We start from the raw sequence: 27,145 nt of genomic DNA, 5'->3' as shown, positions 1-27,145 counted from the left end.
CAAGGGGCGGGCCACTGTTCGGGAATCTCTCAACAAAAAGGTGGTAACCCTACACACCTCCCATGGGGGCCCTGGAAAGTTGATGTACCGGGGCCCAGGATTTCTCTTGGCACTGCCCACTCTATGGGGCACTGTGCAAAATTCTAATACCAACTCTAATCTCCCTGAAACTAGTTTTCAAAAGTAGGCAAGTATGCTCAAAGGGTTAATATATTTACTTTCATTTAAGTGACTTTTATTGTATTTATTATTTTCCGAAAACTCCTGGGATTAGTGGAGGAAAATAAAGAAGCATTTTACATGGGGAAAGCATAATGAAAGACAAACTGCATTATGGAAACGGAATTAATGTGGCTATAAGGAGACGCCTGTTGTATATTCATGAGTACTGCAAATGTGCGTGAACAATACAGGGTAGAAGTTGTATTTGATTAACTATTGATAGGGTTTGCTGTAGATGTATGTGTGAAAGGCTGTCTGCCGGGGCCGAATACGTGTGTTACTTGTCTCGCTGGCAGAAGTATGGGTCTGATTCAGACCTGCTCACTGACCATCGTTGAGCGAACACCCCAGCGAGTGAGAAACTCGATGAAGGCATTGCTCCAGGCGCTTGTACATGCGCATATTTGCATATGCGCAAACCCCCACCGTCACCCGGGGTAGGGAATTCAGACTTCAGCGATCAGGTCTGAATCGCCCCATACTGTATATGAGAGCAATTAGCAACAATGGTTTGATCCCTGCCTGGTAAAGGTGAAGTTACATGAGTTATATACAGTCAGTACTGCAAGTGCAGGGGTACGGCGTGGTATGGGGAACCTTTAAGAAATATGCTGCATGTCCCCCACCTGCCCCACAGGATTTTTATTAAAAGAAAATCAACACTGTAGGGAAGTCCCTGCCGCGGTCGGCCCACCCCACGCGAGGATAAAGCCGCACCAGGTGCAGCAGCCTCCGCCTCATTAGCTCCTGCACACACATCACGGGGCTGGGGCCCAGCAGCTGAGGATGCGACAGAGTCCAGAACTCAGAGCCCAGCAGAAGCTGACCTGGCAGGTGGTGACTGACCGGGGGCATATCTACACGCCCTGCCTTACTTTCCACTGCTGGCTACTGCTGGGTGCAGGAAGGAGGTAGGAGGACTATTTCGGAGGCTACTGAGGGATCATCATCTTAGTGAAGGAGAGCTCAGATTAACAGTGCTTGGGGGGAATCAAAATCATTCGATGGTCAGCATTTTAGCGCTCGGTTAGCACCGGCTTTCGCTGCTTACTGAGCAAACCAGAATCTCCGGGATACCGTCGTATTGTCGACCCGACTTAGGTCATTAGGTCGACACCGTTGGGTCGACAGGCAACAAGGTCGACAGGGTTCTAGGTTGACATGGATTAAGGTTGACAGGTGTCTAGGTCGACATGGGACAAGGTCGATATGGTTTTAGGTCAACAAATGCGTTAGGTCGACATGGGTTAGGTCGACAGGTCGCAAGGTCGACATGGGTTTTTTCACTGTTTTTTGAGCTGACATGTGCCGACAGGCGGTATTTCATGCTCTACCATCCAATACGGAATGGTGGGAGAATAAAATAGTGTGCCGAGTGCATCGAGGCACCGTGTCCGAAGCACGGCAAGCGAAGCGAGCGATGTGAGGGGCTGCGGTTGACTTACAACTGTGTCCATGTCGACTGTGTCGACATTCAGGTCCAAAAACAGTGACAAAACCCGTGTCGACCTCGTGACCTGTCGACTTAACCCATGTCGACCTAACGCATTTGTTGACCTAGCCCATGTCGATCTTGTCCCATGTTGACCTAGACACCTGTCGACCTTCACCCATGTTGACCTAGAACCCTATCGACCTTGCTGCCTGTTGACCCAACGGTGTCGACCTAATGACTGTTGACCTAAGTCGGGTCGACAATACAATCCACACCCGAATCACCAAGTCTCCTGTTTCCAATGTCTCAACAAAGGGACCAAACTTTCTTTAAGGTGAATGTTTAGCATGGATATATGGGAACAAGAGTGAATTAACCAAGTGTAGTTACTCTGCTTTTACTTAATTAGAGAAAAAGAAAAAAAAAGCAGCGATAAACGTTATTTTCTTATTACATACCGGTAATCGGGGCTGAAAACCGTCCAGTCATAACGTCAAAAAAGTTTCCAACGTTTGTTTCAACGCTGCTGAAAATTATTCCACTATTGATGTTGCTGAAGTGCGTTGCCATAGACGCCATAAACGCCACCTGGAGAAGGAGTGTTTAGAAGGTTTGTTAAAAAGTGGAACATCAAGATCAGAAATACATTACTAATAATGCCCTAAGTGTCAGCCCTGAAAGAGAAGACGTGAAGTCTCTAAAGAACACATTCAAAAATTGTAGACAGATGTGAGAATTGCCCCATTACCACATGCACCTGTCTCAACTGTTGGAACCTAAGAATTCAGTATATAGAGCAGCCATACCCCTTTCTCGTGCACATGCGTCTGAGGATGAAAGCTATAATTATGTCAGTGATACTATCTGCAGGGGCAAGGAGAGGGGGATGGGGGAAATTTCCCTGGTCCACGTCAGCTGCTCAAGGAGACTAATGACTCCCTTTACAGCGTATGGTGCCACTTTCCAGCACCGTGCCTGGAATTGGAAGTATTTTTTCTCTGGAGGGGGTGTGGCTGCATTTTCCAGATTTGCCCACATCTCCTTCAGTACCTGGGTTGCGTAGCTGTCTCAACGGCCCTGGCTACCTGTATTATGGTAGGTCAACTCATTTTGAATTGTTAGATACATATACTTCCCAGCTTCTCTCAAGTCCATGAAGGCCTCCATGAGAAGTGTTTGTATCCATCAGTAAAGGGACTAACTGAATGCTATATTACCCATAACTAATATGTGCATCACTGGCTCACTGCAGTAGTGACCTGGAAATGCCTCTCAACTTTTAGACCAATTAGGGAATTTGGCCCACTTGGGAAAATGTAAAAGTCCCTAAATCAGGACTCTTCTGTTTAGAGGAGATATTTATTAAATCTTGTAGAGAGGTAAAGTGGAGAGAGGTGCCAAAGGAGATGAAGAGATTACTGAGGTAAGAGGCAGTACATTAATAAATTGTATAAAGGTCGTTAGTCCACAAGATGGCAACCTAAAGTCTCTCCCCAAAGGGAAATATTTTCTTAAAGGGGCGTTATCCTGCCTGCCCAGATTTCCCCACACTCCCCTCAGTGCCCCGGCCCACAGCCGCTCTATGCCGCCCTGAACAAAAATATAAATATATACGCTACACTGAGGATTTATTACATTTTAAACTGAAAAAATGTCTGAACTGTCTTTTGGATACGGTAGAAGGTTATTATTAGTTATTCAAACCACATGAGAGCTCGGGAAATGCACATACAGTTCTGCGACGAAATGTGTCTTCTCGTTGAGCTGCAATTAATGAGAATATTTACTTAGATCGAAAGGGTTTTTCTTTTTCTAACAGAAATATCTGAGGCTGCAGCTGTGTGAATAGTGCAATTACTGGCGTTTATTTAGTCATTTATGAAAAAAAAAAATAGTCCTTTGTCTGAGTTAATAACTTTCATTTGGTTCCTGCAGCTCTGGGAAATCTTTGAAGCTGATTCATAAGGTGGAAAATATGCTGCAACCCATCTAGAGAAGATGGGAGTTCTCTTGAAGATATTGCCCATAGCAATCAAATTCTGTATATTATCTAGAAGGTGCTAAACTAATGAAAAGTAGAATCTTATTGGTTGCTATGGGAAACATTCCATCTTCAATAGAACTCCCATCTTAGGAAATGTACCCCTACTTGTTAATCATTATCTCAGTATAGGCAGAAATATTCCCATATAGAACATTTATTCAATTCCATTTTAAACTGCAGTTACAGTAGGCAAACTGCTTTATTTTATATCCAGAAGCTGTTGTCCGTGATAACTGTATGGCCACTCCAGTATTACAGAGAAGGATGTAATGGTTGGTATTACTGCATCACAGCACTGAGGTCATGGGTTCATTTCCCATCATAGCTCTAAAGTTGCCCATACACGTTACAATTATTTTTTACAATATCGCATATCATCGCATCTCGGTTTCGCGATAAGATGAGATGAGATGTAGTACAAAAAGTATGTGCAGCACATACTTTTTGTACTACATCTCATCTCATCTGATATCATCTCAAAACCGAGATGCGATGAGATGCGATATTGTATACAATAATTGTAACGTGTATGGGCACCTTTACTGTGTGGAGTTTGTATATTCTCCCTGTGATTGTGTGAGTTTCCTCCGGGCACTCCGGTTTCCTCCCACAGTCCAAAAATATACTGGTAGGTTAATTGGCTTCCAACAAATATGTAACACTAATGTGTAAGTGTGTGTACTGTACTGGTCACGGACAGCTATTCATCACACACACCCTGCCTCAGCCACCCCACTCTATCCCCCTGCTACCCATCACACACCCCCTGCATCAGCAACCCCACTCTATCCCCCTGCTACCCATCACACACCCCATGCTACCCATCACACACACCCTTCCTCAGCCACCCCACTCTATCCTCCTGCTCCCCATCACACACCCCATGCTACCCATCACACACACCCTTCCTCAGCCACCCCACTCTATCCCCCTGCTACCCATCACACACCCTTCCTCAGCCACCCCACTCTATCCCCCTGCTACCCATCACACACCCTTCCTCAGCCACCCCACTCTATCCCCCTGCTACCCATCACACACCCCATGCTACCCATCACACACACCCTTCCTCAGCCACCCCACTCTATCCCCTGCTACCCATTACACACCCCATGCTACCCATCATACACACCCTTCCTCAGCCACCCCACTCTATCCCCCTGCTACCCATCACACACACCCTTCTTCAGCCACCCCATTCTATCCCCTTGCTACCCATCACACACACCCTTCCTCAGCCACCCCACTCTATCCTCCTGCTACCCATCACACACCCCATGCTACCCATCACACACACCCTTCCTCAGCCACCCCACTCTATCCCCCTGCTACCCATCACACACCCCATGCTACCCATCACACACACCCTTCCTCAGCCACCCCACTGTATCCCCCTGCTACCCATCACACACCCCCTTCCTCAGCCACCCCACTATATTCCCCTGCTACCCATCACACACCCCCTTCCTCAGCCACCCCACTCTATCCCCCTGCTACCCATCACACACCCCATGCTACCCATCACACACACCCTTCCTCAGCCACCCCACTCTATCCCCCTGCTACCCATCACACACACCCTTCCTCAGCCACCCCATTCTATCCCCCTGCAACCCATCACACACCCCATACTACCCATCACACACACCCTTCCTCAGCCACCCCATTCTATCCCCCTGCTACCCATCACACACACCCTTCCCCAGCCACCCCACACTATCCCCCTTCTACCCATCACACACCCCATACTACCCATCACACACACCCTTCCTCAGCCACCCCACTCTATGCCCCTGCTACCCATCACACACCCCATACTACCCATCACACACCCCCTTCCCCAGCCACCCCACACTATCCCCCTGCTACCCATCACACACCCTTCCTTAGCCACCCCACTCTATCCCCCTGCTACCCATCACACACCCCATGCTACCCATCACACACCCCTTGCCTCAGCCACCCCACTCCATGCCCCCTGCTACCCATAGCCCACCCTTTGCCCCAGCCAACCCACTCCATGCCCCTGCTCCCCATCACAAAACCCAACATTCAGCCCCAGTGCCTTCTTGTGACCTATAACACAATGTGCCCCTGACATGCCCCCCCCCCCCCATCACACACTCCTTTGCCCTCTTTGTCAGCATGCACACTGCCCTTAACCCACTGCACACTGCATCCCCCATGCATGCACCTTCCCACACCCCTGACAAAGCATCTAAGTCCCCCCACCCATTCCTCACCTGTCTCCTACTCCCATCTACACTGCTCCCGCTGGACACGTGTGACATCTGCCCTTGCTTCATGCTGATGGCCAGGAGCACTTGCATCAAAGAGCGGCATCAAACCTGATTCCAATCCCCCCCCACACACACACACACACAGTCTCCAAGGCCCCCCGTGGCCAAATCGATTCCCACATGCAGCTGCAAGATCCCAAAACTTTTTTAAACTACATTTTCACTAAGGGGGCTGTCCACGCCTCCTGCTTTTAGGCCACGCCCTTAAAATGTTAACAGGGTATGGCTGGCTGCTCAACAGCACTGCTTGCTGTGTAAATGGATATGCAGCCCAGCTGTGATGTTACAAGTCACTTCATTTGCATAGTGCATCCTGATTGGTTGATTAAGATAATTTTGCTCAGCTCCCATACAGGATAGGGCGTTGGTGAATATACGTAAACCTCCCGGGAGAACTGCACTACACAATAGTGAAAAACACACAAAAATTCTGCTATTTTTGAGATTCTGGTGATCAGACAGACAGACGGAGGTGCTTCAGGGTCTTTATTTTATACTGTGTAAGGATGGTATACCACTTTAATGCTTGTATTATTATTTTTTTTATGTAAACAAAGTGTGGCTATTAAATAACAAGATTATACTTGTCAAATATAAACAATACTATGTGAATTGAAAGGTGTCATGCTCTGGAATGTATCTCTTCACTGCCTGTCTGTGACGTCAAGTTTTCTATTCTTGTAATGTGGAGCTACTGTAGAGCATGGATGCTGTTAGAATGTGTCCTTATGTCAGCTGACTTTGACAGCCAATCTGTGGCCTGCATTTCCTATTGAAACCCTTACTCTTCAGCATCACACTGCCAGATCAAGCAAGTCACATTGTTGCTCTCCTGGTTTCTGGTCTGCAACCAATCTGCAGTCTCCACCTGACTTTCCTGCGTCTTAAGCTAAGTATAAACCATACAATTATTAGGCCAATTTGCCAATATTTATTGCATAGTACGTATGAATGATCGGTTCAGTGTTCCGCTCCCTGAGCTGATCTTGGGGGCCAATTCAGACCCATTCATTAGTGGGAGGAGTGAGGGCGAGTAGGGGGCTGGAGCAGGGGCACGGTATGATTTCAACGCCCACCCCAAATTCGACCATCTCCGGCCAAGATGAAAGTCAGTCTAGAGGGAAAAAATTCATTATACAGTCAGCGACCACGGAATGATTTTTCGCCTGTGCGGGGGCATGAGAGGGGATGTGTAAGCATACACATCCATGTTCATGCAAATTAGGGGATTTGCGCAGCTGGGAGGGCGGGCTTTCGGCAGGACGGCGTTTACCTTTTCGCTAGGCTGCGAACATACCCAACCTAGCAAACAGGTCCGAATCAGGCCCTTCATTTGTTTTACAAATGGACATACTTGAACATATTTTGGAAACGAAGAACAACAAAATCTTCTGTTACGTCAATTAAAAGAAAAGGAAAGGTAAAGCTGTAATTAGTTGCACTGCGGGGGTGGGGATGCTGCGATAATGGTGAAGGTTAGTTTGACGTTTTCTTCCCAGTCATTAGCTCCAAGGCTGACACACATCCTCCCCCGTACAGCTTCAGGAGTGCAAAGCGCGCTCGTTGCCCTGGACACAAGATCTGCCCTCTCGTATCAGTTTTACACAGTCTGGTGTGGAGCGTGGGCCGATTCAGACCTGATCGGAGGACTGCTTATTTACCAAATGGACAAAACCATGCTGCTCTGCAGGTGGGGCAGATGTAACATGTGCAGATATTGTTACATTTGGGGGAGTTATTTTGTTTCTGTGCAGGGTAAATACTGGCTGCTTTATTTTACACTGCGATTTCAGTTTGAACACACCCCACCCAAATCTAACTATCTCTGCACATGTTACATCTGCCCCATCTGAAGTGCAGCATGGTTTTGTCCATATAAGGTGGACTGCACACACGTTGCGATCTCTGCAAAGTTACTAACAGTAAGGGACTTTCTGTGAGCGGGGAATGGCTATTAAATGCAGGCATGTCAAGACCTTTTCGGGGGCATGTCACATCTCGGAACTGCGACCCCATATGCACTTACAATGGTTCAGAGACACCACCAGTGGTTTCATTACAAAATCTCAGCTGTGACGGTCTGTGCATTCCTGAATTAGGTCCTATATGGATTCGGTATGAAATCCCGACGGTCAAAATCCCGACATGGTCAAAATCCTGACATTTAAAATCCCGACAAGGACAAAATCCCGACATTTAAAATCCCAACAGGGTCAAAATACCGACATATAGAATGTACAGGTGAAAAAATCAACCTGACTTTCGGTTGACAGGTCGCGAGGTCGTCATGGGTTTTTTTCACTGTTTTTTTACCCGAATCTCGACACAGTCGACATGGACACAGTTAAAAGTGAACCGCAGCCCCTCGCATCGCTAGCAATGCTTTGGGCACGGTGCCTCGCTGCTCTCGGCACACTATTTTATTCTCCCACCACGCCCTAGTGGATGGTAGGGCATGAAATACCGCCTGTCGGCACCTGTCATGTCAAAAAACTGTGAAAAAACCCATGTCGACCTCACGACCTGTCGACTGAAAGACAGGTTGACTGTTTCACCCGTACATTCTATATGTCGGTATTTTGACCATGTCGGGATTTTAAATGTCGGGATTTTGTCCGTGTCGGGATTTTAGATGTCGGGATTTTGACCATGTCGGGATTTTGTCCTTGTCAGAAAGTTGACCCGTTCGGGATTTTGACACCGTCAGGATTTTGACTGCATCCCTCCCATATAAGTAACTACAACAATTCACTACTGAGGTTGAAACATTTATTTCAACTGAGATCTGCAGTTCCTGTAACCGGCCAGCAGGGTTTTGTGACAATGGGCATAATGGCCCTTATTCTGGTTCGTGCGGTAACGGCCGCATGCGGCCGTTCCGCCGATGTTTTCGGTCTGCGCATGTGCAGAGGCTACTCTGCGCATGTGCAGCCGAATTCGCCGTACACGTATTTTGTCCGCCGCAAAGGGGGTGGATAGGGGCGTGAGGGGCTACGAAGCCTCATTTGCATATGCATACGCCCCGCGTTTCATGGGCGTTCCCATGCAAACGCGGGGCGTACGCATGCTAATGAGGCTATGACGCGTGGGTACAGGGCGGGCATCTGACATCGCCGGATGTCAGCTGCCCGCCCCCATACAAGATTTCACACGGACAAGTGTCCGTGTGGTCTTGTGTAGCGGGACCTGGTGGAGCGTGCGGCCCTGCATTCGATGTTCGGCGACCATCGAATGCAGGGGCTGCTCCCACCATGGAGGAGGCGTATCCCCGTACACATTCATGCGGATCGCCACATGTCCGCGTACGGACGGCCGTGGCGATCCGTATGGAAGGCGGGGATTCGCCTGGTGCGGTCAGAGCCGCATATGCGGCTCCGGCCGCACCGATCAGAATAAGGGCCACAGTAATGTAATGTACAGTAGATGTAATGTGTGCAGAGAGGTTTACATTTGGTGAGGTGTGTTCAAACCTAAATCTAAATTACATTTTAAAATAATGCTGTTTAACATTTGCGGGCTACATGCAAAAGCAGCCAGTATTTACCCTGCACAGAAAAACATAAATATGCTAGCCTTACATGGCAACATAGGTTTTTTTTTTTCAGAACTGAACGCTGCTGTGCAAATTTACATGGCGATTATCGAAAGATGGAACAAAGGGTGAGATTTAATAGGATGAGAGATTCAGAAAGTGAGATTTGGGAAGAAATCTCCAGCTTTTTTAAAGCAGCAATCATTTACACTGCAAAATCACACTGGTTTTGCAGTGTAAATGATTGCCGCTTTAAAAAAGCTGGAGATTTCTTCCCAAATCTCTCACTTTCTGATCTCTCATCCTATTAAATCTCACCCATAGCGCGTATGCGCGGGGCCAAAGAGCAACACATTGCAGTTATAATTCTATTCGCAAGCCGTTCACAAGTTGATTGTCAGGAAGCCACCATTTGTCGGTGTCACCTGGCCGTTTTCTGGGCAGTTTAGGGGAGGGTGTATGATATCAGATCTGGCCTCGATTTGCCTGTTTCCATCGCATCGTTGTGGAAGGGTCAGGGTTACGCACAGACTGAACACACTGCAAAAATGATGCGCTGGTGAGTGAGTTGCATGTGCATTTGCAGCTTGTCACAGATCAGTCATTAGCAGACTTGCAGGGGGCGGGATTTCATTTTTTCTGGGTGGCGGCTATAATCGCAAAGCTCTGCAAAATCAGGCCCATAGTTTTGTACACAGGGGGAGGCTCCAGAGAGGAGGGGGGGCTGCAGGAGAGCCACGCCCTCTACTACCAACTGCCATTCCAAACTGACTCACTGGCAGTGGCTGTGGATCCCCTATTTGAATTTTGAACTGTGCTGCAGCCCCTCTCTGAAACATGAACCAGGCCCTATGTGATTTAGCAAAAGTTATACATAGTTCAATATGAAAAAGGAAACCTCTTACCTGAAGTTCTGGAGGAACACCTGGATGTCCCTTTTCTCCTTTTAGCCCAACATTTCCACGTTCCCCCCTCGGGCCCAAATCTCCTTTGTCGCCCTTTTCACCCTTTGTTCCTTCTTGCCCTGTTGCTCCGTTGTTTCCATTATTCCCTGGATTGCCTGGACATTGGTGACAATGAAATGGGATTATTGTAAAACCCAATATACAGTATTCTGCTTTTCTTTAGTGAGTTAAAGACCAGAGAACTCTCAGAGCTGCGATAATGTGAATGATTGAATTTGAAAATGCTCAATACAACCTTTACAGAGAAGTCTGACTCCTGCATCACATTATACCACAATGCTGCAATAATTACCCATAGAATCATCGTAAGAGCCTAACAGTCTAATGTATGAAAATGAGTAGAAGGTAATTCTCCATTTACAGGCCGCGATTCCAATGGAGAGTGCACACACCTGATGCTAATAGCACCAGCAGCTGTTACAGTAATCAGAAACTTTGTTCAAACAGCCTTAGAAAAGTGAATGGATTATTTCTCATGCTACCAATATGGGAAAAACACCTGGACGAATTGCATATTATCCAACCTATACTACGTGTTACCTAGGGCCTGATTCTTATCTGATCGCTCCCTGGCGTAATCGCACCGGGCATTGATGTTGGCACTCTGCGCATGCCTATATTCCCATATGCGCATGTGCAGGGCTGCTGTGCAGAAGCCTTTGGCGGCTTGCACAGTCGCCGAGGTGTACGCCCAGGGGAGGGCAGGATGGAGGAGGACCAGCGTTTCTTGGACGTACCTACAGAAACGGTGGGTGCACCCAGGAAGACACTGGGTGCACCTATCACCTCTCTATTGCTAGACTTGCACTTTTTGTCTATGTTTTCTTGTTTTCTGTTTGGATTCTGGGCAGGTATTGAGTTGTTAGATTCCATTGTTCACATATTTGATTCAGATTCCCTTAAATTAAATGCACTGCCTTATAATTACCTGGGATACCAGATGGTCCGGGCAAACCAGGAGGTCCAGGAATTGGGGGGTGATATCTATATCCAGAATCTCCTCTGCAGCAGGCATTACAGTCTGGCTGTTGTGGTGTCTGTAGAACATAAATAATCATTGTCACATCTCTAAATAGGGGACATTACAAATATTGCAATATCAAACAATGAATGTTAGAGAATGTTATGACACTGACTAGACAAGATGTACAACATCTCTTTTTCCGCCAGTACCTGCCTGCCTATGGTGCGGCCGGGGGGGGGGGGGGGGGGGGGGCATTTCTGTGCTGGACTTTATTTAGGGACTCTGGTGCCCTGTACCAGAAATAGAATTGGTGCCCCCATTTTTCCAATAGGCACACAAGGCACATGTAGCAGAGAGAAAAAAGAGTTAATCGCACAGGGTAGTGATTGTTGTAGGTATGGCGGGTGGACCCCTGAATATCAATCGTAAGATAACAAGTATATTTTTATTTTAAGGGGTGTGCTGCCACTGGACATATATTCAGGCAAGAGAATTGTGCGAAGGCAAAAAGAATTGTCCCTATGTGGTGCACCTAAGAAATTCACACAATAAGACGTAACTTTTAATAAGGTATCTATTAAAATAAGTAGCAAAATAAAAGACACATACTGTAATACATACATACACTATTGACACGGATATGCGTTTAAAAAGGATATTACAGGTCGAGTATCCCGTATCCGAATATCCGTTATCCGAATTATTCCGAAATACGGACATTCCAGAAAGTGAAAAAAAATTTTTTTTTTGCTAAAAACTCACTGGGGACATTTGTAACAGCATCACTGGGGACATGATATGTAACTGGCACTATATATGTGCAAGACAATGATTGCTTGGCATTCAAATTCAGTGCTGAGATAGTACACACATTTTGTTTCACGTTTTGAAACCTTGTTTTTTGAACAATTAAAATATATTTGTGTGTATTTTATGTGGTAATAAAATATATTTGTGTGTATATTATGTGTTTATACAGCATAAATGCAAGATACTTCAAAATACATCATTGAAATATTAAAATATTCCGAAATACGGAATAATCCGTTATCCAAAATTCTCCTGGTCCCGAGCATTTTGGATAAGGGATACTCAACCTGTACTACCCTCACAACGTGGGGCCCCAAGACCCAAATTGATGTTGGTACATTCAATGATTGCTTTAATAGTGTAAATGAAATGCTTTGGTCTGTTGTGGATACAGTAACTGGGGGTGGCGTATTCTTCTAAAGCTTGTGGAGCAATATTGGATATGATGTCCAATATCTCGGCAAGTACTGGGCAAAATATTAGCAGGATAGAGCGATCTCCGTAAATCAACCATGTAAATACATATATCAGGTGTACTGAAAAGCACTATAATATTCTTACTGCCATCACGTATACCCGACCCGCTGAGTTCAGCTTGAGTGCGGGGGAGACGGCTTCGCCGGGTTGCAGCGTCACTCGCTGCGCCCGATGAGAATGCTGATGCGGCTACTTGTGGTGCCACAGGAGCGCCTGCTGGTAGGAACTTGTGAATCATGGTGCTAGTACCTAGCACGCCGTGTCACTACCCGGCCGGGCTCACTGTATAAGAGACTGCCGGAGCACACCTCTGCTATAATATTTAAACAAACATATCAAAATGCATTGGTATGAGGGAAAGGGGATGGGACACACACACAAAGTGTATGGTCAGTGTACGCTTCGCTAATGAGCTTCTTCAGGTCCTTCGCACAATTCTCTCACACAAGGCACATGCCCTCGCAGAGAAGGGATTTGACTGCACGAAAACAGATAAGGACACAATTCCTCATTATAACACATTGCACTTGAGATTTTTTTATTCACTCTGTAATGCCAAAGGTGATTGGTTCGAATCCCAGGTATATCAGTATCTTTAAATGCAATAAAGGACAGTGTGACAGAAAAGGAGGCGGGCAGTTGGGAGATATCGGGCCTCAAAGAAGAGGGAAGCTACGAGTGAAAGGAATGAATTAAGATAATTGAAGAATGCTGCTAAAAGTGCCCCCTACCCTGCAGCAAAATGTGCGGTGGCGCACTCCGCACCACCCGAGTGATGGCCCTAGAGCCAGTATTTTCTGCTCTTTACAAATGGCCACAAAACAGTAATAAAACTACACTGGATGATAACAGACCAACATTTAAGAGGACCCTGCTCGCAAGCTTACAGCAAGAAGCTGGTCATAAGAGAAGAGGATACATGTGTGGTCCCCTCATCGCTTTGGCGCACCAAGTAGAATCTGCAATTCATGCTGAATCCCGCAATTGTAGCCACTGTACAATGCCAGTAATCTCGCATTGTATATCGGGGGAGTGGCCGCAATGATGCAAAAACTCAGCCACACCCACCACTCCTTAGCCATGTCATGTCCCCGCACCGCCCCCTATACCAAGCCACATCCCATAAAGTCGGTAACTATAACAAGAGCTGCACTGTGCTTGTGCAGATTAGAGATGGGCAAAACGGATCATTACGTTGATCCGGGATCCTGCGGATCTCGCGGTGGACCGATACAGATCTTTTAGACGGGTCCTCGGTTTGCTTTAAAAAAAACCCGGGAATTTACATGACCGAGAAAAAACACTGATCGATGGCTGGGTGCAGAATCGCCATCGATTGCAACCATCGATGGCGTCTGCACCGATGGCCATCCCTGGCAGCAGCAGCTAATCTTTCTATCACTTGTAGTCACAGCACTGTACTCATTCAACAGAGGTAGTACATCTCAGCTGCCACAGGTGGCAGCACTGAGATTAGGAAAATGCATTGTAAACTGAAACGGATGACCCTTTTGGGATCGGCGGCTCATTCGTTCTTGAATGGGACCCGTTCAAAAGACCCGGTTCGTTCGCGAACGACCCATCTCTAGTGCAGATATAAGGTGCAGTGCCCCGGAAGCCGCAGCACGGTTGACATGGGGTTAGAGTTGGCGATGGGGAGCATTCCAGAAAATGGAGTGCGTCAGCCCCATTTTAAAGGCATGCTAAAGGCATGCAGTTTTAGTGGCACCGGCAGCATAGTTGCCATAGATCTCCCGGCAGCATTTGTATATTTTTACACAGTTGACACAGTGTAATTAGCATCATCTCTGAATCAGCGCCATGATTATGCAAAGAGGATTCATTTGGTGAAAGCAATTCCTACCTATTACTGAATATTTATTGATAAATCCTACTTACTGTATAAGTCGGTCAGACCCTCGAATGGTCCACAATGTCCCTTTAAACTGCGTGCCCAGGGTCAGTATTCCTCCATATAGCTAAGGTTTTAAGAATAGCAGCTGTAGGCTTGGGAAGTAATTACTGGGTGACTCACAGGCTGTGAAATGCCACTGGAAATGCTTTATACCACCCGCACATCATGTATTTTCATTGAGGGAAAATCCACAATGCTACTTATCTGCGTTCTCACAGTTAGGAAATATATTTAGAGCTGTTTCTTAATGGAACAATTTTCCTACCAATTTCTCCCCATAACTGTAATGATTTACCAGGAAGCACTTACATTGAGCGCCTATTCTCATTTTTCAATCTATTTTGTTCTTACATTTTTTTTTTCTCTTTGAGTTAGATTTTAAAAGCTCTATTCTATTCTATTGAATCTCTCAGACAAAGGGCTTAATTTTTCTTTATATTGACCAGTCTCTCAGTAATGGACGCTGTGTAAATTAATGTCATTAAATAAATTTGGTTCAAGTTCAGACCATGGGGCCGCCTGAGGTCTGCGTAACTAAACTGCTTATGTACATCATTAAATTTGTTTAGATTAGTAAGTCAACTAATTTAACATTTATGGGGCGATTTCATGGCATTTTCTAAGCGATCAAGGGTCTTATTCTGGTTCACTCTCAGAGGCAAATTCCTTCTCAGATGGACAAAACCATGTGCACTGCAGGTGGGGCAGATGTAACTTATGCAGAGTGAGTTAGATTTGGGTGGGGTTTTACTTCAAAGTGAGATCTATACTGCAGTGTAAAAATAAAGCAGTCAGTATTTTCCCTGCACAGAATCAAAATAAGTCACCCAAATCTAATTCACTCTGCACATGTTACATCTGCCCCACCTGCAGTGCCCATGGTTTTGTCCATTTGAGAAGGAACCTGCCTCTGAGAGTGAAACAGAATAAGGGCCCCAGTGAGAGCGCTTAGAACAGTAATGGCTAACCTTGACACTCCAGCTGTTGTTAAACTACACATCCCAGCATGCCCCAGACATACTCTCCACAGAAGGAGCAGCCACTTCCTTCTGCAGAAGCCCCTAGGTGAGTTTTTGTAATGCAGCGCATCTCAGCACGGAAAATTTTTGGCCATACCACCGAAGTGGTCTGAATTGAACCAATATGTTTTATTAATAAACTGTAGCCAAAATGGAAAAATATAGAAATACAGTAGAGCAGGGCCGTAACTGGGGGGGGGGGGGGGGGGGGCTAGGGGGTCACGCGCACCGGGCGCTGGAGGGGGGGGCAATACTGTCACTGTGTGTCTCCTTCACTACAGCCCGTACCCCAAGTCATCTGTCCGCCTTCCCCCCTCATCAGCGGTGAGCCGCGGGTCATCCGCAGCCCACCGCACAGCCCAGCATTGTGACCTCCCCCCCTCATCAGCGACGAGCCGCGGGTCATCCGCAGCCCATCGCACAGCCCAGCCCAGTGACCTTAACAATATCAGCGCCTGCCCGCTGGGATGTTTAACTGGCAGTGCAGTGGGCAGCACGAACACCGGGAGCCCCCACAGCAGGACCTCATTGCACTCGTGACTTAATGATGTCACACCTAGGGCGCCAGAGGAAGGGGGCTGAGGAGCAAGCGCCGCCATCCTGAGCATGTACGGGTAAGCCTAAAGGAATTGTAATACATCATAGAGAGGGGAAGGGGAGCCCAGGCGTCTATCTGAGCAGGCTGTAGCCTGTAAAACAGTGACAGGCTGCTGCTGAGATCGTGCTGAGTGTGTGTGCAGATTCATGCAGCAAGGCTACAGTATTTCACCTTTTTACAGTGTTTCAACATGCCAGCTTCGCCAACCCCAGGGCAACGAGCACAAAATTCTTCCCTTCCCCCCAGCAACGGCCATAAAATGCCCCCGCCCCTTGTGGCGATCCCCCTGCACCAACCAGCATGTGACCCCTGGCATCAAGCATGTAACCCCTGGCATCAAGCATGTGACCCCTGGCATCAAGCATGTAACCCCTGGCATCAAGCATGTAGGTAAGCAGCACTTATGTGCTATAATATATACTGGGCAGTACGGTGTGTGTTATAATGTGTACTGGGCATTATGGTTTGTGTTGTAATGTGCTCTGGGCATTACGGTGTGTGCTGGAATGTGTACTGGGCATTACGGTGTGTGCTATAATGTGTACTGGGCATTATGGTTTGTGTTGTAATGTGCTATGGGCATTACGGTGTGTGCTGGAATATATACTGGGCATAACAGTGTGTGCTGTAATGTGTACTGGGCATTACGGTGTGTGCTATAATGTGAATTGATACTACTATGTGACCACACCCCCCCCCCCCCCAAAAAAAAAAAAAAAACATGCCCTAAATTTGTAGCACTGTCCCTGTTTTTAGGTTCTAATAGTTTCTAGTATATATGTATCTTGATGGGAGTGGACCAATTGAGGGATAATTTATAAATATATATTTCATTTCCAAATACAATATATATATAAACCAAATGCCAAATGTGTGCCTGCTTCTGAAAAAAAAAAAAAAATATATATATATATATATATATATCTATATATATATATATATCAGACAGGGACAGTTGAAAATATGGGGGAGATTTAATAGAATGAGAGATTTGGGAAGAAATCTCCAGTTTTTTTAAAGCGCCAATCATTTACACTGCAAAATCACACTGGTTTTGTAGTGTAAATGATTGGCGCTTTAAAAAAACTGGAGATTTCTTCACAAATCACTCACTTTCTGAATCTCTCACCCTATTAAATATCACTCTATGGGGGAAATTTACTAAGAATACGAATACAAATAATTGTATTTGTATTCTTGCTACGAATGAATACGACTGCATACCTCGTATGCAAAGTCGTGTTCCGGAGGGGGATTTACAAAGCAGTCATATACGACTGCTTTGTAACCCTCCGATGTCGTATTCATTCGTATTAGCTGGCCATATATACGGCTGCTAATACGAATTACTACAGGCAGTCTGCATGGATCAGTCAGATCCGTGCAGGCTGCAGAGTGTAAAAAAAAAATAGAAATAAAAAAACAAAAAAAAAAACAGTGTGGGGTCCCCCCCACAGCTGTAACCAGCACCAGGCTGACAGAGCCGGGGCCGGTAATTAAAAATCAGGGAACCCGGCAAATAGGGGTTCCCCGATTTTTAACAACCAGCCCCAGGCTCCAGGTCTGGGGCTGGTTCCAAAAATACAGGGGAAAAATGAGTAGGGGTCCCCCATATTTTAAGAACCAGCCCCAGGCACAACCAGACAGCAGGGTAATGCCACAGCCGGGGGACACTTATTATATAAGGTCCCGCGGCCAAAGCATTAACCCCCTGACCGGTCAGCCTGGCCAGGGGCCTTGGGGGAGGGGAGACCCCCCCAATAAAGGGGTCCCCCCCTCCAGGACTTACCTGATAAAATGGTGTTAAAAAAAGATTAAAAACTATTGTCTTATACCGTGGAACTATGAGTCCCAGCAAGCCTCCCCCGGGACTTGGAGAACCACAAGTCCCAGCATGCGGGGCATTAAAGGGCCTGCTGGGTCTTGTAGTTCCACAGTACAAGAAATAGTTAAAAAAACACACTGACAAGCCAGAAAAATAAAAGTTTAATACATACATTACACAAACACACTGATACTTACCTATCTTGAGCCCGTCGGTAGGTCCCTGGGTCCGGTGGCTTGGTTCCGGGGCCTTGGTTCCGGAGCTGGTTCGGGTCCGGGGCTCCAGGGCTGAAGAGTCCGGGGTCCAGGATCCGTTGTAATCCAAAGGGGTACCTGGGGAAGGAAATCCTACTCACCTGCTCCTCTGGCGACCATCCCGGCATCTTCTCTGCAAGTCGCACTGCTCCCGGCTGCTGGCACCCGCTCCGCTCAGACACTGCTGGAGAGACGCAGAGATATTCATATTTCCCCGCCTCTACTCAGAATGATTTCTATTGGCTGCCTAGCGGCCAATCAGGAGCAGAGAAAGTCGAAGAGAAGATGCCGGGATGGTCACCAGAGGAGCAGGTGAGTAGGATTTCCTTCCACAGGTACCCCTTTGGATTACAACGGATCCTGGACCTCGGACTCTTCAGCCCTGGAGCCCCGGACCCGAACCAGCTCCGGAACCAAGGCCCCGGAACCAAGCCACCGGACCGGACCCAGGGACCTACCGACGGGCTCAAGATAGGTAAGTATCAGTGTGTTTGTGTAATTGTATGTATTAAACTTTTATTTTTCTGGCTTGTCAGTGTGTTTTTTTAACTATTTCTTGTACTGTGGAACTACAAGACCCAGCAGGCCCTTTAATGCCCCGCATGCTGGGACTTGTGGTTCTCCGAGTCCCGGGGGAGGCTTGCTGGGACTCATAGTTCCACGGTATAAGACAATAGTTTTTAATCTTTTTTTAACACCATTTTATCAGCCCGGTGGCCACCGCACAGGGCCACCGGGGACAGCATCAGGCTTCAGCCTGGTCAGGTAAGTCCTGGAGGGGGGGACCCCTTTATTGGGGGGGACCCCAAGGCCCCTGGCCAGGCTGACCGGTCAGGGGGTTAATGCTTTGGCCGCGGGACCTTATATAATTGTCCCAGGGCTGTGACATTACCCTGCTGGCTGGTTGTGCCTGGGGCTGGTTCTTAAAATACGGGGGACCCCTACTCATTTTGTCCCACGTATTTTGGGAACCAGCCCCGGACCTGGAGTCTGGGGCTGGTTGTTAAAAATCGGGGAACCCCTTGTTGTCGGGTTCCCTGATTTTTAATTACCGGCCCGGCTCTTTCAGCCCGGTGCTGGTTATGGCTGTGGGGGGACCCCACGCTGATTTTTTTCATTTATTTAGTTATTTTTATATTTTTTTTACACTAAAGTCTGCACGGATCTGACTGATCCGTGCAGGCTGAAGCCAAATACGACAGGAAAATAAAGTGTATTTATATTACACTAATTAGCAGCCGTATTTTCAGTACGGCTGCTTAGTAAATCAGGAACCACCATTCTTTTGAATGGTGATTCCTGTCGTATTCTATCGATGGTGTAGACATTCGTATTTGTAAATACAAATACGAATGTCCTATCAATATTAATACGAATATTTGTATTTTTGGCATAGTAAATGCCAAAAATACGAATACACCGAAAAAAATCGTATTTTCTTAGGAAAATAAGATTTTTTTCTATAAAACCATCTTAGTAAATTTCCCCCTATATGTCAAATTTGGAACCACCTTTATTTCAGTGTTTTATTAATTGTTTGTTCTTTTAACATGTATGTGTAGGCATCTTATTATAATTACAAAGGGCTGGATTCCCCCGATGAGCCATTAAAAACACACCACAGTACAGAGAACAATCCCATAAACATCTCCTCTCCACCCCTTGAATAAAGGTTAACAAATAAAGGTAAGGGAATTTTTCAAAACTGTTGGATGCCCAAAATATTCACCTCACTGCTGCTTGTGGCGGTGAGATTTTGCCAGTTTTGCCAGCACACTCTGACTTTACATGTCCCCAGTCATACCCCAACCACACAGCATTTTGGTTTACAAACCCTATGTATAGACTATGGGGGGTAATCAGTCCAGGATTCTGACTGTTGGAACGTCTGGACAGTCGGAATCCCAGGCTGTTTAGCTTCTCTCGACTGGAACTCAACTGTTGGTATTGAAAGTACCAACACTCCAGTGTCGGAAAATCAGAGGAATGGCGAAAACTGCCTGGGATTGTTGAAAAACAGATACAACTTGTTTTAAAGTCTAATCTGTTTTGTCGGAAACTGCCTTCAATGCTGTCAGAAACGGCAGCATTAAATAGGCAGCGGGCGTTATTTCCACCGGCAACAATAGCGGTCAGGACTGAATAACACCATACAGTATATGTCAGATTAAACAGAAATGAGGGGGAATGCATTTTACACAACAGAGAAGCAAACTTTACATTGTATCGCTTACAAAATGGCCTATTTTACATTACCGTATGAAATGTGGGTGGTCTGGAGGCGGATTCGGTATGAAATCCCGACGGTCAAAATCCCGACAGGGTCAAAATCCTGAATGGGTCATAATACCGACAAGGACAAAATCCCGACATTTAAAATCCCGACATGGTCAAAATACCGACATATAGAATAGAAACGGTCAACATGGTTTTGGGTTGACAGGTCGCGAGGTCGACATGGGCTTTTTGGTACTTGTGTATTATCTGGGCACCCGATTTTTTCATTGCACGTTAAAAAATCGCATTGCATCGCATACAATCATATCGCATGCGATGCAACGCGATTGGACCTGATTTTTAATTGTACAGGCACCCAGATGCCTGATTCCTATGTTAAATGCCCCCCCCCCCAGACCCGATTTTTGATTGTACACCCACCCTGATGGGTGATTACTATGTTAAATGGCCCCCCATTGTTAACGCCACCCCATTATCAACGCCAACCCGAAACATGGCGAGCGCAGCAAGCCCACGAGGGGCGGCGGTACGCGTCCTCCGACCTTTTTATACCCCCACTATCCATGTCGGTGTGGAGTTGATTTTATATAGTGTGGCGAGCGGACGCGGAATACATGTGAAGTAATACGCGTCCGCTCGCCACGCTTCGGGCTCGGTGGCTTGCTGCGCTCGCCACACTATATAAAATCAACTCCACGCCGACGTGGATAGTGGGGGTATGAAAAGGTCGGAGGACGCGTACCGCGGAGGACGCTTACCGCTGCCCCGCTCGCTCGCGATGCTTCAGTCACAGTGCCTCGCTGCGCTCGGCACACTATTTTATTCTCCCACCACGCCCTAGTGGATTGTAGGGCATGAAATACCGCCTGTCGGCACATGTTGGGTTAAAAAACAGTGAAAATACCCATGTCGACCTGTCGACCCAAAGTCATGTTGACAGTTTCACCTGTACATTCTATATGTCGGTATTTTGACCTTGTTGGGATTTTGAATGTCGGGATTTTGTCCTTATCGGGATTTTGTCCTTGTCGGTATTATGACCCTGTCGGGATTTTGACCGTCGGGATTTTGACTGCATCCCGTGGAGGCAATAACTGTGTCATTGTAGCCCAGCCCCCTGCTTTGTAATGCCTGTAATATGGGCATTGCATAGGGTGGAGGAGAGGCCAGGATGACACCTCTGGACTGCCTCCTTTTACAGAGCCTGGTAAGCAGACCTGGCTAATCCATCCTGGAGGGATCAGCCAGAGAATCGGCAAGTTGGCCTTATCACATGATGAAAACAGATTGCCTGCAGGCGGATGATCTGTGCCAAAACAATCAGACATCATACTTCTAAAATAAATGACAGCCCTTGTGTAGTTGGCTTTACCCAGAAGCCACTTTTCCTTTTGAATAGAATTATTTGGATATTGGGGCAGATTTATTATTACCGGTGCAGTGATAAAGTGACCGTTTTGAACAGCTTCCAACTGTCTTTTATCAACCCTGTCTGTAACTTGACAGTTTGGGGCTGATTGCTGTGTTATCACTGACCACTTTATCACTTCACCAGGCTTAATACATCTGCCCCGCTGTTTCTGGGGAAGAATGTATCTGGTGAATGACTCGGCTACTTGTGCTGCGATGAAATAATAAAAAAATAGTAGCAAAAATACTTTAATCATCCCCTTATTATATAGATGAGCCCCGAGAGCCCACCCATTATCGGCTGTGAAGGAAAATAACAGCTACAAATGTTTTTGCTGCCCGTATTAGTGGTTTAAAATGGTTCTAAGTTAATTTGGCGATGGACGAAGTATCGATTGACAGAATCCCCATAACCAAATGCTAACGGACAAAATACCAACAGGTACAGAACACCGACAACAAAATACCAACAGGTACAGAACACCGACAACAAAATACCAACAGGTACAGAACACCGACAAGCAAAATACCAATATAAAACACAGACGATCTATCGGTATTTACACCCTGCCGGTATAACAGTGTCGACCAAGTGATTGTCCGGATTTCAATTGTCGGCAAATCATACTGAACCCGTTTAAATTTACTGGGCTCCTCAATCAGGGGTGGATCATTTTAAGCAAGAGGTTTCTCAGCTGTTAGGAACTTGGCGCCTACACTTGGCCACATGCACCAAATGAGGACTTTTCTAGATTCTTCAGTGTTAAAAAAAAATTGAGCTATTTATCATTGATCTCAGTAATAAGAGGCAGCAGCTGTCCTCTGTCTATTCCCAGGGAAAGACTCTCCAAGTACAGTACATAATATAGCACCTACAGTACAAGTAGCATCAGGCCTGCAGCATGTTCCTTTAACCGCTTCATTCTACAGCTAATTCTGATTGGCTGCATCTGTTGCTGCGGCAGCATCTGCATCTTTATTCTAATGCTGCCACAAAGTCCTTCCCTGGTGTATAGCCATGTGTCTGAACGTGCTAGGACTGAGGTGCCCACAGGCAACGTCCGTAGATGCTAAAATACCGTGTGGTGCATCTTTAGACGCGTATTGGTCGCTGTGATTGCCATACTTCGGGCAATGCATGTCAAACTAATATGGGTGGAACTAATAACTTTAGACCCTTTAGACAAGGTATCAGTTGCACCATTAAAACATACATGTGCCAGATGGCAGATTCAGTTTCTGTGTCTGAGTATGGTGTCACATGTCAGCGGTCCAGCACCTCTGCTTGCCACAACCCGCAGACGCTCCATAATGTACAATATCGCCCTATGTCTTTTTATCCAGACCCCTGTTACCTAGGGTTACCACCTCATCCCTTTAATTCCGGACACATATATTAATTACACAGGTTCTGTGGCTGATTAAAACCAGGTGAAATGGAGTCTTGAAGTCAGCCAGCCACAGAACCTGTGTAATTAATATGTGTCTGGAATTAAAGGGATGAGGTGGTCACCCTACTGTTACCTCCCAGTCATTGCCCAGTGTATGTAGATGTACTCAGCATTGGAGAGTGATTGAGAGATAAAGTAACAACTGTCCAGCTCCTCACTGTAATTTTTAAAACACAGCCTGTGATGCGGAAGTTAGGAGCTGATTGGCTGGTACTCGAACTCGTTCAATTTATCTCTCTCCAATGCTTAATACATCACCCCCTGTGTATGAAAAATGACAATTAGGAGCTGGTTTGTAAGAGTGGTTTATCTCTCTGCATAGGTCAACATCATAGGTTGACATGTACAAAATTCATCAGTGCAAAAGGTTGATAGGTACAGAAGGTCGATGGAGTTCAAAGGTTGACATAAAATCGGTCGAAAACAAAAAAGTTTGACAGAAGATTCTGTTCCTGAAGCAATCCCACGAGTGAGGGGGATGTTTTTTGTCCTAATTTGGGTCATATATGATCAAACATACAAAATAAAGCACAAAAATCCAAAAAAAGGTTTTGACTCATTTTGTATGCACCATATTCATGGAGACTTTTTATCCCAGATGACCTTTTGTACTGAGAACAGGTCATGCCTTTTGACCCTTTTGACCTTCTATACCTGTCGACTTATTGACTCTAGACATGTGGTGTCCACATATTGTCGGCCTTCTGACCGTATATAGGACCCTATGAAAACGCTAATAGATAATTGGAGGGTATGTTCTCTTTTGCCACTTTATCTGTATCCAAGCTTTGATACAACTCCCCCCATGTTGTTAAGGTGCAGTATTATAATATTCAGTATCGCTGCAGTAGGCAGCAATACTTACCGTTAAGTTGCCCTGCAAACGGTAGGTCCATGCTATGTAGACACGTAAATTATTCAACATTACGACATTATAGCAGTACAACATCCTGATATATTATTAACCCTTTGAGTGTCAAGTGAATTAGCCAAAATAGGTGTAAAAATTGCCAAAGCAAACATTTCTATTCATCATAAATTTTGACCTGTAATGTTACCTTATATAGGAAATATCATCTTTTTTTTTTTTTTTACACAATATTCATTATTTTAAGTAATTTTTTCATAGAGATGTTGGCTCTTAAAAGGGTTAAAATATACTTCAAATTAAATAAGTTGATCTGACCTAAAAACCAAAATCATCATGCCGGTTCATGATTACTTTTGCTTTCCAAATGCAATAAGAAATGATAGGAGCCTTTACACACTGTGCCGGCTGGGTCATGAGCGCCACATGTCTGAACTCTAAGACAAATAGGGGGAAATTTACTAAAGGAAACTTGTAAAAAATAGGTGTATTTGTATCCAGAAATACACTTATTTTTGACATTTACTATCCCGAAAATAAGGCAATTCGTATTCGTATTGATAGCACATCAATACGAATACGAATTGCCGTATTTTCAGGATAGTAAATGTCAAAAATAAGTGTACTTCTGGATACAAATACACCTATTTTTTTTACAAATTTCCTTTAGTAAATTTCCCCCATAATGTGAGTTCACAAGTTCTACTCAATCAGATACAGGACTCTACGCCATCGGATACTGGGCCAGGTGCACCCAGCATCAAAAAGTGATAAAGTGGAGAGTGAGAAACTACCAAGCAGCCCCTAACTGTCATGGTTTGCAAGTAAATGGCAGTTAAGAGCAGATTGGCTGGTATTTTATTTTATCACTCTCCATATTATCACTTAGCTGCATCTGGCCCACTGTAACCAAGTATCATCAATAACATAACAGGGTCATCAAATGCATTGGAACGTCACAGAACAACTCTCCAATTAATGAAATAAGACAACACATTTGTTTTAAATGTGAAAAGTTTGGCGACTTTCGTTAACCCTTCGAGTGCCGAGTGAATTTGTCAAAACAGGTGTGAAAATTGCCAAGCCAACATTTTTTTTTTATTCATCGTAATGACCTGTAACGTCTACCTTATATATGGAAATATCATCTTTTTTTAACACATTTTTTTTATATTTGATTCTATATAACAAATGTGACATTTTTTTATAGCGGATATTCTGCACATCTCTCCACAGAGACGTTGGCACTCAAAGGGTTAAACCGTAACGCTAACTGCAATCACTCTCCAGAATAAGTCGTACGACACAAGAGATGAATGCAGAGTACCTGGACTCTGTGTGAGGTCTGTTCTAGATCATCAACCTCTGGTTCCATCAACACCTTTTGTGCAGTGGTATTGAGGGAGATCGCCTCAATCAGGAGATTCTGTTCTCCTACCACTCTGTGGCCCGTCCTTTGGTGGCGACTCCCAACTACCTTGGCCACCGGTTTATTAAATCTTCTCCTCACCTCCGTGTGTTCATCTTGGCAGAGGCAAAATGGCAGCGTACAAAAAGCCAGCAGCCACCAGATGTGAAGTCGCTGGGAAGCCATAGAGACACCGAATCCAAGCGGAGAGAGCTGCAGCCTGCTGAAGAAGCTCCTGAGATATGTGTCCTTACCAAGTTTTATACTGGAGGCAGCTGGGAATTATGCCCGAGCTGCAAAATCAGCCATGTCTCAAGGAAAATATTAGTCACCCTTCGACTATGAGCAGAAAAATTGATTTGAATGCTCATATACCATATCACCATGGCTGTAATTTAGGAGATTTATGGGTCACACCTTTCCTGACTTTTTTATTATTATTATTTCATCTTCTTTGGCTCCTGTGTTTAGAGAAAAAAAAAATATGAGGAGACATTTGGCGACGGAACAAATCGTTTTTTGACCCTCGTTAGACACGGTCGTTCTGGGTACAGCTTGGAACAAAGCAGAGTGTATCCCGGCCAAGAAATTCACATGTGTGTTTCTCATCATACATATAACACTAAAACTAGCAAAGTGGCTTACAAAGGCCTGCAGAACCTTTTTATATGAGAATCCGCATTTATTTAAAATGTGTCTTTTTATTTGGCTTTTTTATTTATTTATTTTTTCACTTTTTTAACTTCGAGGACGAACCAATGATTTATCTGCCTTAAATCACAAGTTGGTTTAATGCAATAACAGTAATGGTTGGAATGTGTGTAACTTTATGCCAAATAACATAAGCTGCGTACACACGGTGCGAATTGGGCTATCGATTTTGACTATATAGTCAAAATTGATTGCAAATTAGTGCATGTTTGCCCGCACCTGACTCTATCCCGATGTGTGGCCCCACAGCATCGGAATCATAAGAAAATATAGACTGTGCAGAACACTCTATTTCTACTATGTCGGAATGGGATACCGTTGTATTGTCGACCCGACTTAGGTCTATACCGTTGGGTCGACAGGCAACAAGGTTGACAGGGTTCTAGGTCGACATGGATGAAGGTCGACAGATGTCTAGGTTGACATGGTTTTACAAAACAAAAGGATCTGATAGGGCGCTCCCACTTGAGATATGAAGGATTTCAATGTAGATAAGTCCTGTAGAAATGCGATACCTCAAAGAAAGAACAAAAAAATCGCAACTTTCATAGTGTAGATTTTAAATTTAAACATATGGTAAAATCTCTCTGGTCAATAAATATTCTCCTCACCGCAAATGAGCCTTTCCTTAGGCCACAAGATATGTCATATAATATCGTCTGATGTTCCAAAAAAGATTCCCCTTTTCCTTCCTTTGTA

At 45.4% G+C, this 27,145-nt stretch overlaps 1 protein-coding gene across 1 annotated transcript in view; it reads right to left on the bottom strand.

Annotated features, from left to right (window-relative positions):
- Nucleotides 1–25,921, bottom strand: part of C1QTNF3 (C1q and TNF related 3) — a 50,204-nt gene extending 24,283 nt beyond the window's left edge. The window contains exons 1-4 of the mRNA XM_083158481.1: nt 25,655–25,921; nt 11,427–11,535; nt 10,439–10,593; nt 2,116–2,245 (exon numbers count right to left, since the gene is read on the bottom strand). Of these exons, the coding sequence (XP_083014607.1) occupies nt 2,116–2,245; nt 10,439–10,593; nt 11,427–11,535; nt 25,655–25,921 (661 nt within the window). The remainder of the gene's footprint in view (nt 1–2,115; nt 2,246–10,438; nt 10,594–11,426; nt 11,536–25,654) is intronic.
- Nucleotides 25,922–27,145: the final 1,224 nt, after the last annotated feature.

Source organism: Crinia signifera, chromosome 1 (genome assembly GCF_055691185.1).
Source record: "Crinia signifera chromosome 1, ASM5569118v1, whole genome shotgun sequence".
Taxonomy (NCBI): domain Eukaryota; kingdom Metazoa; phylum Chordata; class Amphibia; order Anura; family Myobatrachidae; genus Crinia; species Crinia signifera.
The sequence above is the reverse complement of the archived record's forward strand: the minus strand, read 5'-3'. Positions and strand labels throughout refer to the sequence as shown.